This window comes from Camarhynchus parvulus, chromosome 12 (assembly GCF_901933205.1).
Source record: "Camarhynchus parvulus chromosome 12, STF_HiC, whole genome shotgun sequence".
In the NCBI taxonomy this organism is placed as follows: Eukaryota; Metazoa; Chordata; class Aves; order Passeriformes; family Thraupidae; genus Camarhynchus; species Camarhynchus parvulus.
Window position 1 is genome coordinate 6,920,713 of NC_044582.1, and position 13,762 is coordinate 6,934,474.

At 36.5% G+C, this 13,762-nt stretch overlaps 1 protein-coding gene across 3 annotated transcripts in view; it reads left to right on the plus strand.

Annotated features, from left to right (window-relative positions):
• CACNA2D3 (calcium voltage-gated channel auxiliary subunit alpha2delta 3) overlaps positions 1-13,762 on the plus strand; it is a 385,648-nt gene that overhangs the window by 144,045 nt on the left and 227,841 nt on the right. For all 3 annotated transcript variants that reach the window (XM_030956482.1, XM_030956483.1, XM_030956484.1), the window contains one exon: positions 10,396-10,558. In XM_030956482.1, coding sequence (XP_030812342.1) covers positions 10,396-10,558 — 163 coding nt within the window. The remainder of the gene's footprint in view (positions 1-10,395; positions 10,559-13,762) is intronic.

The window sequence follows — 13,762 nt, forward strand, 5'->3', positions numbered from 1 at the left end:
CCACTGCTCACAGGAGAGCCTGGGAGCTGAGCTCTGCCAGAACAACTGCTATGGACAGAGAAGCACTAAAAACCAGACTTATTTCACCTTCTCTGGCACAGTCACACACAGGATTTGGGGAGTGGGTATTAAAATGTGCAGATGCAAACCCTCCTAATTCTTCTGTACATAAAAGCGGTGTTGTATCAGATTAGCCTCTTAGTCGTGTATATGCTCCAAGATAAATGGACAGCTATTGTTTTCAGCTGCAGCACTCACCATTCACATCAAAGTCCCTGCATAGCTGTAAGAGAGATGAGAAGCTTTTTTTAATCAAATGTGTCTCATTTCCTTCAAGTATTTATGGCTTGTCACTGTCAAACTGAACCCAAGATGCTGACAAATATGCAAGTCATTTGTAAAGCAGTTAAAGGACAGGATATACATAAGTAGAGACATTCTTCTGATTAGAAAATAATCTTGTATTAATAATAAGTCTTCCTGTTGTAAAATTCTTTCTAAATACGGTAATATTCAGAATGGGAATTAGAGATATTTCAGGGATGACATTTCATTATTTCCAATCAGCTTTACTATAAACAAACCCTGCAAATTTTCACTGTCAGCATGTAGCTCAGGTAAAACTAAGCTCATATTTGTGCTCTGAGTACCTGAATGTTTGCTGAGGATTTATCCATGGCATATTTCTCTTTCTGGATGATGTGTGTTACATTAGGCATTTTGAATGGTATCCATTAGCATAAGCCTTTCTGTCTTTGAAAATATTTATGTCACTAAAGTTTATAAGTCTGTTTTAGGTCTCTATGTTTGTTTAAAGTACAGATCAGTAAATGGCTGAGATGTGTGTTACATTTCAGGGTTTCTCCATGATATGTTGTAGGTATTGTTGTTCAGATCCCTGTGTGGTCCAGTCATGCCATGTATTATTAAAAAGAAAAAAAAGCTAATGACAAGCTATTGTTTAATGAAGTGCTTTCATGGCACCTTATTTAGGAGGGAGGATCTTTTTTCTGGCAGTTGGAGGCTTTTGTAACAATATCTACTGTAATTTCTCCCTTGGAATCTACAGAGTAAGTCATCTGTGCAGTAAACTTATGTCTGGGAAGCCTGAATTAATAACCTCTGGGTCAGCTTCACAAATTTCTCATTATTCCAAATACCTTTTCCTGTTGGCTAAGCCTTTTGTTCAAGATGACCCTGAATTGCAGTGGTTATAGATGGCTTATGACCTGGAAAAGGCTATTGGCAATACAGGTACATTTTGTCACAGACTTAAAATGAAGCAAGTATAGGAGTAAAGTGCATTAAATGTACTAGTTATCCATTAAAATAACCATTACAAACAGTAGATATGTTTATATTTTTTGTGAATATTGTTTTAGCTGTGGCAATAAGCTCAGAGCCAACATATTCAAAACTGATAAATCTTTTTTATAAGGGAGTCTATTATATTAGCACTAATCTTTATTCCTACAATAACTATTTAAAGGCAATTGAGGATTTTCCTGCCAAGCATAATTAACAACTTCATATAATATTTTATGTTCATCTCTTCTCCTTCAATGTAGACAAATGCAGTGGAATTTATAGATCTGTATAAAATCTTTTCCATTAAGATGATAGTAACAATTAAGAAAAAAATGCTATTTGCCCTTAAAAATGTCATTGTTCAGATGATGTCCTGAACAAAAGATGCGGGATCTCAGATAAACATCTGGTAGGAATGAGGGCTTCTTCGTGGTTTTTTTAAGATGAGCACTTCAGACTCGTTTGTGACTGAGTGATACTGTATTTTCTCTTGTTATTTTCAATTTATCCTTTACCAAAGAGACAGGAAGGAGCAGTGAAATAGGAAATTAGGATGTTTAGAGAGTGTAACTGGAGAGAGCTAAAAAATTGTTTTTTAAACTGTTTAGATGGCTGAGAGGCCCCTGTGTGTGTGATCTTTCCTGCTGAGCTGAGGGAAATGCACAAACACAAGATGTACCCAGTCTGGGCTGCCCCTGGCTGCTGGGGACATCCTCAGCTCTCAGCAAATGTTTCATGCAAAGCCCATCTTAGGAATATTTCTTGGATTCTTCAGAGTCTTAGGGAGATGTTATCTCTCTTGCATCTTGAACCTGAACTCCTAATGATTGTAAACAAGACAGAGCAACAAGCTGGAGTGCGGGGTAGATGATTCATAAAACTACCAGTTATCCACCCCCAGATGGATTCCAAACTAGAAATTTGCTCTGGTTGATTTAATTTGCCTGATCAGCTTTTCTACAACTGTTTATCTGCTTTAACTTAGAATAGATAAAATTACCACACGAGCTGGAGCTGGAACATGGAAATGGTGGTAGTGTTTCTGAAAATCTCAGCCCTTTCTGCAGTTGCATTCACAGTGTCCCCCTGTGCTCTGGTTTGACCATAACCCTGAAGTTGTGTGTAGGATTCCAATAGCAACACAGTCCACAGCTCAGTGAGTATCCCAGTAAATTGTTCTGTATCTGAGAATTTAATATAGTGAAGAAATAGTTGTCCAGACTCCAGATAGTTTCATGATGCTGCTCTGACAAATTCACTTTATGTACTGTTCTTCTATTGCTCCTGTTATATTTATCATTGTTGGCCTGTCTTTGCTTGATGTGAAAAATGGTTAGAAGTTGAAAATATAAAAGAGACAGTTTTTGTATTTCATAAACTTAACTCTTGGGCTCTACCACTCACTTATTCTCACATGTTCAGGATGGGAATAGTGTGCAGATGTTAATGTTAATTTTACCTACATAGATATTTTTCAATATCCAGGTTCTTAACTTACCCCTCTTTCTAACCTCCTTTGTCTCTCAGCTCTCTCCCTCGGGCAAATAAAAACTCAAATTTGATGTAAACCTGCCTCAGCTAGTTTATGTGGATTCTGAATTTCTGTATCTAGGACTCATGCTTGCTGAATGGAGTCAAGAAAAAACTTAGTGTGTGACATGAAAAAGTATTTTCTTTGTGTCTTTTTAAAAATTTTTATTCATACAATCAGTACAAAGCAAAATTGTAAAGAATCAGAGAAGCGTACGTGCATAGTCTGTGATACCCTGTGAGATGATTTTAAACACTTCAAACTTATTTTATGAATAAAATAGATGCCACTGTCCTTCCCCCTTTACTCTAGAGACGTGTGTTTCTTTTATTAAATTAACTCATCATCATGGTTTTGTTATTTCAACTGTGGGCTTAGCTGACCAAATTTCTATATTGCTTGAGAGAGTCATTAATCATTTGAAGAGGATTTGTATACGTTCAGTTGCTCAACATCTCATCTCTCACTTTACCCCCAAATAAATTTAATAATATTGCACGTGTTCTTTTGCTTTCCTTTTTGTAGTCAATAATATTAATTTAACCTCCTGTGTGTTGGTGGGTGGTTGGAAGTAACAAAACAAAGATGGGATTGTGGTGAGCGCCATGAAATTCTTTTCTGTTCTAGTTCTTCACTATTTAATTATTTTGATTATCCCCTGTTGGTCTGAAAAAAATAAATCTGGTAAAGTACATGTTTAATTCATCATTCAGGCCACAGTTAGTGTTCAAATGTTGACTGCTGGGTACGAACTGCTTGTTGCTTTCTGTATTTTTGGGAGCAGTCATGAGCCCCCAGCCCAGCCCAAGGTTACAGACAGGCTGTCCTGTCCCTGAGCCTGCCGTGCTGGGGAGGCTGCACAGAACAGCAGTACATGCTCAGTGCTTTGCACTGAGGAGTCTGGGTTAAAGTTGCTTCTCATGGGACACAGAGACGATGCAGAGCTCGAGAAATATTTTTTTCTTCCTGCTTGGAAGCAGGAATGAGGCACTTAGGGCATGTGATTGCAGAAAGGCACAGAGAAGTCACATAACGTCTCTGCCGATAATTGGAAGCAGCCTTGAGGTTGTCATCAACCTGAATGTGTCAGATGAGCTGAATGTGCACAGAACGACACTGATTTCACTTTAAAAGTTTTCATCTTATCTGTTTGGGAAATAGTTTGCTTTTCTGTCTCTACAGCACGTTTTAAACTGTATGGATGGTATTTTTTTAATGTTCTTTATTGAGCACCACTCACTGGTTACCTCATGGTAAAATGAAAAACATCAGAATATATTAGTGCTTTGATTTTGTAGCAAGTCTGCCATTTTGCTCTTCTCTTTTTTAAAATTATTTTGCAGAAGTTGTTGATCCTGCTTGTTCATTAGCTTGGTATTAGCTCTAGGGCTTTCAAGAGAAATGAAGAAATCCTGTGGTTCTAGCTAGTAATAAAAATGGTATTAAAATGAATTAAAATCTAGCAGGTTTTTTTTACATTGGTAAGGACACACATATGGTATAATTTGTCTAAAAAGGTTCTAGCCCCATAAAACTGGTTTGGGGAATATTTGAGCTTGTGGAATTTAGAAGAAAGGCATCCTGACAACCTGCTGGCATGTGTTTTGCTTAATCTAAGTATTCTGCATCTGTGATTTGGCCACACCTATATTAGTAGAATACTACTTCTAACCTAAAAATAAAATGAGACATAATGAACGCTTTTAATGCTATGAAAATATTATGAATCTAATAATGGCTTACTGTGTAATGTTTTATCTTGCTTTTACTAGTTTGAAAAGGGAGGATCAACCCTGCTGCAGGATGGAAGTAATTGTAAGCTTGATACAAGTGTGTTCAAAAATGCTTTAGCATCCTCAAGCCTTCGGAACTACCTGTTAGTCTTCCCTTGTTTTCTTTGATCTTGCAAAGTTTGTCCTTTTGGAGTGACAAGTTTTAGGCTAATTGCTGCTGCTTCCAAAGTACTGTTTAAATAAAGCCCAGCAAGCCTCTCATGTTTATTAGTAAGAAAATCGAGCCACTTCTAACAGTCTGTTTCTGAATTGGAGCAGCAAGTGTGGAGCCCTTGTCCATGTCCATCAGGACTGGGAAGAAGCATCCTCAGCTGCAGTGCAGAGCCCAGGGAGCTCTGCTGTGCTCAGGCCAAGGGGGAAGAGCAGGAGGGAGCTGAGAAGGAGCTGCCCCAGCCCCAGAAGTGCTCCTGTCCTGCTCACAACACAGCAGGGTGTGCAGGAAATTACAAGCCTCAGCCCGGGGCCACACTGCCATGCTGCTAGATTTGCCAGGGTGGGGTTTTCTGCCTTCTCACCCTGTCCCAGTGTTGGACAGTGACTCGGCTGCAGGCTCTGCCTGGTCATTGGCTGGGCTGCAGGCTCTCTGAGATTGGGGGTGATTCTGTGTGTTTGAAAGGCTCAACCTCCACAAATACACAGACCCTCCAATCATTGTGCTCTGGTTGCAAGATGATTCACTTAAGTCACAAAAGTCTTGCTTAATGTTGCTCTAGAAATTTTCTTTACATTTATTCCATGGTTTGCTGCATCTCTAGGATCATGGTCCTTGGCTCTGACCTCGCTATTCCATGCAACTGGAATCTTTTTAACCTACACACACTGGGAGAAGGGAAAAAATTACAATGTCACCAGAGTAGGGATTTGTTTTGGTCTTTAGCAGAAAGTATTCCTTAGAAGTTTCTTATGTGTATGAAAATGAGCACACTGAATATAGAAAAATGATAGATATCCAGTAAGGCTTGTCAAGGTGTCCAAAATATTAAACTAAAAGCCTGTTGCATAAGTGTTTTCTCCTTCCTTGTTTTAGTTACTAAATTTTAGTGAACAAAGAGTTTTTGTTCAGTCTTGTGACAAAGAAGAGACTCGAGAACTTTTGCATGTAAAAGTAAATATTTTTGAAGTTATTTATCTGTAAAGGAAAAGGAGGCTTCATTTGAAACTTGTAACCTAAAGTGATGTTTTTTGACTTTAATGGATGATTTAAAATAGCCATCATAATAATTTGTACATTCAGTGAATCAGTTAATCCTTACAACTCTGAGACCTTGGTGTCTTATCAATTTACTGCTACAATAGGTTTTATACTATAATGAAGTATTATTTATTTATCCTCTTTTATGGCAATTTTAATAGGGTAATCATACTGGGACAGAATGTATAGCCTGGGGGAAGGTCATCTTAATTTGATTGTGTAGAAAACAGATCAGTCTTTGTCCAAGGATGCAAGTAATGTTTCTGTACTATTTTCATAATTAAAGTGGGACTGATGACAACTTTTCAAATCCCAGGTGTTCTTTGAGCCTTGCTGCTGAATAAAGACATAAGAAAGAGGGGGGGAAAAAAGTGCTGGATGTTCCTACAGAGGAGCAAGGAGGAACCTTCAGAGAATAATTGGAAATGATAAAGATTGTCTCTTACAAGAGATGCTGTTTTCTCAAACATAAAAGCTTTTTAAAATTCAGAATTTCTTATTGAATGAGGCTTTTTGCTTTTATGACCTTTTATGCTCGCCAAACAGACCAAGTTATTGAATACAAGAGCTTTAATCATATGCTTGAAAACATAGGTTCTCCTTACTGGACAACTGCCAGAAGAGATTTTTTTGGGCCTTAGAAAGAGATTTACATTCAGATGTTTGCCTCTTCTTTAACTCGAGTACCAGAATGGGGATTGCTGTCTCCAGTGTGTTCTTAGTAGGAAATCTCCTTCAGAATGGATAAATTTCCTCATTTTTCTTTTCACATATCATGAACCTTTTTGGTCTCCTTAGAGATGTCTCTTATTTGTCAGCCCTGGAAAAAAAAAATTCTCTTTTTTATTTAAACTCTGATGATAATAGCTATTTTGTTGCAACTGTAGATGTTTCAAATACTGTGCATTTCTAGCTGTCTGTGCTATTTCATGGTAGGTTTTGCTTTCCCCTTAATTTTCCATGTTATTTGCTGCTACTTCATTTTCTCTGATGCTCTAGCCTTTGGAGGCTCAATGCAAATATCATAAACTTCCCTTAATTTAATATCTTTCAAATACATTTAGCTTTCTCTTTAGATGAGCTGCAAAGTTACAGAAACCCTGTGAAAATGGTTCTCGAGTAGTTAAGAATTACCAGTGTAATCCAAACATTGCTCTAATTCTGGCTCATTAGTGCAATCATTCCTATTTACACCTTTCTGGTCTTCATTGCTCTGTGAATGAGACTTTTTTGCTGTCTTGGTAAAAATTTCTATAGTGTAGGAAATAAATATAGCAAACTAAAATTGTGGCTTGTATTCTTTCATGCTGTTAAAAACCAAAACACTTCATTTTAAAATGGAGTGATAAAAAGTGATGCTTGTTTACTATTAAGCCAAATACTCTCTGAGTTGCAAAAGGCAGTTTGCGTTATAATTTATCATTTACGTTTAATAGTAAACATTTATGTTTAAATAAATATGCTGTTTCCAATGTTAACAAATACTTGATAAAATATTTAGGCGTAGCTGGATATCTATTGACAGAATAATAAATGTAAAAGGCAATATAGAATATCAGTCTTGTGCCACACTGCAATTATGTGAGATTAGTGCAATACTTTTCAGTATTGCATCTAAATTATTGAAGTTTTGTTTCAGACAAGTATGCATTGTTGTCAAGGTGCTTGTTTAGCTGAGACATCATGCCAAAATAAGTGGCTAAGCTGGAATAGAGAACTTTGAAGAAGTTTCCTTCTTACCTTGCAGATCACTTCTCACCTCCAACCTACTCCTGTGGTTCTCATTGCAGGCCACAGACTTTGCACTTCCCTGATTTTTCTGTTATATATTTTGAGCAAATTAATTTTTGTCGTAATTAACATAAATCTTTGGCAGCCATCCTAAGTGAGCACACAGGACATGTTTTTTCATTGTGGCTGAAGGCATCTTTGTTTTAAAACAAACTTGTCCAGCCTGTCAGCATGAATGATGCTGTAAAGCAGTTTTGTGATCAGTTCTGTAACAGCCCCATAAGTCTCTGTCTCCTGTGATTACAGGGCATGGCAGAGCAGCCCAGGATTCTGCAGACTGTCAGCAATAGGATTATTTGGGGTGTCTCAAACATGGTCAGCTCCCATTCTGCTGGGGCAGAATGGTCCAGTGCTTGTTCTGCACTGATCCCTTTATATTGGCTTGCACTAGGAAAACTTTACTGGGATAAAACTGAAAACTGAGATTTCAATTTGCCTTTTCTTATTATTATGATACAGTGTGGGCTTTCAAAATGTCAGATCAAACATGCAGAATGATGCAGATACTGCAAAGGAATGTACAAGCAAAAAGCCCCAATGTATTTACTTGAGCAAATCTAAATGCACTAAAGTCTAAAAGTTGATTTTTAGTTCTAATGGTTCATGTAAGAGCTGACTTGAATATTTCCTCACTCACCTGCAGGTCTCTAGGTAAGTTTGGAGTAAACTCATCTGTTGGACAAGTCACAGTAGAGCTGAGTCTGCTCCTAACCTGGATAATTACCTTGTTATTTATTAGACTAACAACTTTCTGGTGTGTTATATGGTGTGCACTCAGAAGTTACCTAGTTAAGGTTACATCAAAGACTGACCTCCATTGACAAGATTTAATTGAAGTCATTTTCTCTAAGAGCTTAGGTAGAGTATTTGTGCTGTCAGCAAACAGGGCTTTATCCTCTTTCCCTTGGGCTTTATCTCAAATGCAGTGTCAGAATGCCAGATGGATTTACTTTCATATTTTTTCTTCAATTTCTAATATTCTTTCTATCACCTTTCAGCTGTCACACTCAATAATTTCCTTGGAAAGGAAGAGCCCAAAAGAAGCCATTGTATAACAGCTCTGCTTAAATGCTCATCTTTTTCAGTACTATTTTTGAGCTGCACACATTACTGAATAATCCTTAGAGCTTGCAGGACTGTCTTAAATATGCTGTTTTTGTAGGCTTCTAACTTGCAAAAAAACCCTCAACAAGCCAGAGACAAGCCCCCTCCAACCCCACCCCAATCAAACAGAAAAAAACCAAACTATGCAGGAAAATATTAATAATCTGCAATAATATAAGGACTCCTCTATGCTGCAATTTGCTTTTAAAACAACCCCAAACATAAATCATATTATTGTGCATACACTGGTAGAATTGAGAAGAGAAAATACAGACTCAGACCAATAAATCAACGAATACTAAATCAACTGAAGAAACAATCAGTCCTAAATGTCCTTAATTGTAAAATAAGTGGTTTCTTTTTTCCTTTTTTATGTTTTGTTTTTAATATAGGAGATTTTAGTAGTTGGCTAGCCTTGCCACTTACAGAACTTGATGAAAGACGTTGCCTAGTAATTAACTTCTTTGGAAAAGGAAATAATCCATGGAATGAAATTATATAACACTTGTTTAGAGTTGATTTCAAGTACATTCTGACATCCTTTTTTGAAATTTGTCCATCTTTCTTTCCATTTACAAAGTATTACAAAAGCCATGGGCAAATAAAATTTGCATCCTTGAAATTACCAAGTCCATATGTGAATTTCTGTAGAAATTATTCCATGGTACATACCTTAAGTTGAGTTCAAGAACAGTATAGTGCTGCATATTATAGTACAGAATACTTTGTCCTCAAATAAACATAGATTTATCTTTAAATATTACATGCATTTACTCTCAAATGGATATTAGGGCAGGAACTCATATTTAAATTAATGTGATTCTTCAAAGACACTAAACTTTGGCCTCCTCCAATTAGGAAGCACATCGCAAAGTGTTACCAAGGGTTAATGTATTTAAGAGGTTAAAAAATAGGCTGTACTGTTTGTTGCTTTCAAAGCTTAGTAAAATTTCTGGTTAAACTAGGTCATAAAGATATCAATAATTTTATCTAAATTGCTTTTGCTTGTCTGGTTATAGTTCTGTACAAAATAGGCCAAATAGTCTTCAGGAATCTTTAACAGGCAGACAATTATTTCTTGTTCAAAATAAGTCACTATTAAGTTTATATATCCAGATTAAAGTATGCATATTTTAGAAGGCCAGCTATGATGTGCATTCCTAAAATTCAGTATAAAGCAAATAATTTTAGGAAATGTCAGACAGTACACATTGAGTACACATCTACAGCTGTAGTTAATACTCCTGAGAAGTAAAAACACTTTTAATTTGTCAGGGACAAAGTTCAGCACTGACAGCAGTTCTTGATCTGGTGGAAGTAAGCTAAACAGAACTCACAATTAAGTAATCAGCCAGAAAAATATTTAAATTTAGAAAGCTTGGCATTAAAAATAGTACAAATATTGTTTATGATTAGATCTTTTATTGGACTGCCCTTAATATTTTCAGGGCAGCCAGAGAACTGAAACAGTATGAGGTTTTCTTGAGACGTATAGATAAATTTGTTTTCATATATGTACCTGTATGAAGAGCATAGAGGGAATCTGAGAGAGGATAAAATTTCTTGTTCTAGCAGGAGATGTTAATCAGTGGATTGATAGATGTACTAAACCATTCCAAACCTCATTTTGATGCTGGATGTGTGTTCTGAACAGGGAATGTGGCTTTCTGTTGCAGTATGAATACTTCAACGCTGTGCTCATAAATGAACGAGATGAAGAAGGGAACTATCTGGAGCTGGGGAAGGAGTTCATCCTGGTGCCAAATGACCACTTCAACAACTTGCCTGTGAACATCAGCCTGAGTGATGTCCAAGTGCCCACCAACATGTACAACAAGGGTAGGAAAAGAGCTGCTTTATTTCATCATTCCACTGGCCAAACAGAAGTACACCCTTGCTTAAAAATGAAGCTGTTGATTAACTGTATTATCTGTGTTTTCCAGTTGGCAATAATACTGAAATTTTCCATGGAAGCATGTTTTAAGTGTGACAGTTCTGTAATATCTTTTGTTTTGCGGCAGTTTAGCAGTTTAATGAAGTTAATGAAGATGTTTATTCCAGTGAATTATTTTCCAGAATCTTCAAATCATTTGAACAGAGCTTACATTGTCACCAGTTTAATTCTATCCTTGCTGAGATTTAGAATTGTCTTTGAAAAATATAGGATAGGTGAAGGGAAATACTTTATTAGATTTATGCTTTCAAACTTCTGAGAATATTTCTAGCATTATGTATGCTATTCTAGCTCTATACACAAACTATGCTCTCATTTTGCAGATAGTATTTAGAAGGAATAATTTCTACTCCCCTATTTGATGTAAATGCACATTGAACAAACAGCAACATTAGGTGTTAGAAGTGATGGACTTTGGTCTAAAAATTCGGAATGTAAACTGAACTCAGACATACATTTACTCATTTTCCTTTTGCCACTTCCCTTTAATCAAATAGCAGGAATTTGTGTTTATGCAGCACCTACCTATTTATTTTTCTCAAGCCAGTAATAAAAGAAAAAATTAGAAGGGAAGTGCCAAAGTTTCCTAACAGTATCTACAGTATATTTGTCATTGGTCTCTAGAAAGCTGCCTAATCTCCTTATCTGGTTCCTCTTCTGTGTTTTAACTATAATAAAAGACATCTAAAAGGACACTAAATGCTTTCCTCTTAATGCATTCCAGGCTAGCAATTGTGGTAATTCACGCAAGGATATTGTGTAATAAGGCAAATTAATTCATCTGAGTTGGTCTGGTAAGAGAAGCAGTGGATATGGAAGCTTCTTTTCAAAGTTAGGATTCTGACTTGAGAATCCTGAGAAGCCAAAACTCCTACAATAGTCTTAAACCAGGGATGAAACATAAATCTTCCTAGAGGGTATTTGGAAGGTTGTGAAATGATTAATGCAGGATATTTTGAAAAGACTTGGAAAATGCTTAAAGCTTCTAAAGATACCAAATGACTTTTTTTGTGCAAGTGCTAATAGTTATTTCATCAAGCCTGTCTATAAATTAATTCATTCCAGAATTGCTAAGGAGGAAAAAGAAAAGGAAGGAATATAGAGGTCAGGCAACCGTGCTTTTCTGGAGAAGGAAATTGTCCTGAGTAGTTAGTGAGAGCAGTAGAACCTTCAGATATGTGCTATGTGCTCATGCTATGTATTGAATGCATTTTATATGCTGATTACTTATAATTAAAGGCCAAAGGCCTTGCTACATCTTGGCTTGGCCTCTCATACAGGGATTTTCTGTAGCTACGGGCAAGATGGAGTTCTGTGATGATTCTTGTTTCTACTTTGTGTAATTCAGACCATCCAAAATTGTCACTTTATGCAGCTGCAGAAAAAAACCCATTTTTAAATCATTTAAATGTATTCCAACAGCAGAAATCTGGTTTGTTACTGGCATTTTCCTTGCACATGAACATAATAATCTGGTTTGGAGCCTGTCAATGTCTGGAAATGGTCCTCTTACCAAGCAGAGAACTATATACTTAAATTTTTTGTTGCCCTGTTCTGTAATGCAGAGGGGTGATAACAAGTTAATTTAATCCTAACCTGAGGGTACAAGCAGTAGGTATTGATTGGTTTACAACCAAGTGTCTGCAGAATACCATTTCTCTATAAAGGGCCTGTTGTTCATTTCTAGGTGATGTTTTATTTTATTGAATTACTAGGGAGAACCACAGCCAGAACTCACAGCTGAAAACAGACAAGTGTGATCACTGAATAGTTAAACACAGGGTTCTTGAGTCAACATAGACAAAAAAGAACCCTATTTGTAAGCTAATTCTAAACTTTTTCCTTAACTTTGGTTTTTTAGTTGCACAGATATTGATAATTTGCAATGGGTTCAGAGAGGAGTCACAGGACTCATAAAAGAATTGACAAATATGCCATGGACTGAGACCACAGGAGCTCAGTTCATTTAGCTATTCAAGAGATGATTAAAGGCTTAATTAGTTGTTCTGCAGTTAATTACTAATACCAGGCTCTATAATCTGGTTGCCAAAGATTGTAAAAATCGTGTGGCTGAAATCAGGTTCCATTAATTTGCAAATTGCACAACTGTGGGCTCAGTGAAGCTTTGGGAAAAGGTTTGGCCTGGTCAGCTTCCACAATCACAGTGATGCTGCCCAGCTGTGGAATCACTGAAGTGCACAATCCCTAAACTGGGCACTAAATGAGATTGGCTTAGAAACCTTGGCACATAAACATATTGTTATTCTTCATTTATCTTCTGGCTCTTTCAGCCTCTTCATAGAAAAGCTTAAAAATATTGATGGCAACAACTGGATTAAATAATTCTCATTCTAAGGACACCTTCAAGTTTGGAAAATAAAGAGCAAACCTAAATTTCATTATATTTATGGTGAAATCAAGACAATAAATATCAAATCTATGTCTGTTGCTGCATTCTATTTCTTCTCTTTGAACACAAAGTGTGCTCATTACCCATAGGCTCATTGCCCACAGCCACAGGATTTGCAACACAGTATCTTTTTAAACAGTTATTAATTAATTAATTAAGACATTTTGTGGTAACAGTCTTGGCAAGCAATAGTTCTTCCATCCACAAATTTTGCAATTAACAACTGTGTATAGATTTCTGAAAGAAAGCAGGGAAAATGTTCCAAGTGAATTAGTCATATAAAAATATTCATAGAGGAAAAAGAAGGGAAGAATGAAGGCATGTTTTTCACGTTAGAAGGAAAGTTTAATTTTTGGAAGTACAGAATCAATCTGAATCTGGCTTGGACTATGCAAAGGCAGAGTCTAGGTGTAAATAAGGCACTGTTTCATTCAACTGCTGGGCTCTTTTATTAAAAAAAGTTTATACTGGTTACACAGAGGCACAAAATGAGTTCTCACAGGTCTTATTTTTTATGTCTTCCTATTAATTTAGAATTTAAATGATTTGGGACGTGCTGCTGTCTTGGACATATCATGTGTGTACACTTCCACAGCTACACATTCCTAAGATACTCAGATACAACTTTCTACATATCAATCAGTATATTTTAAACAGCTATTGTAGAAGACAGCGCTAA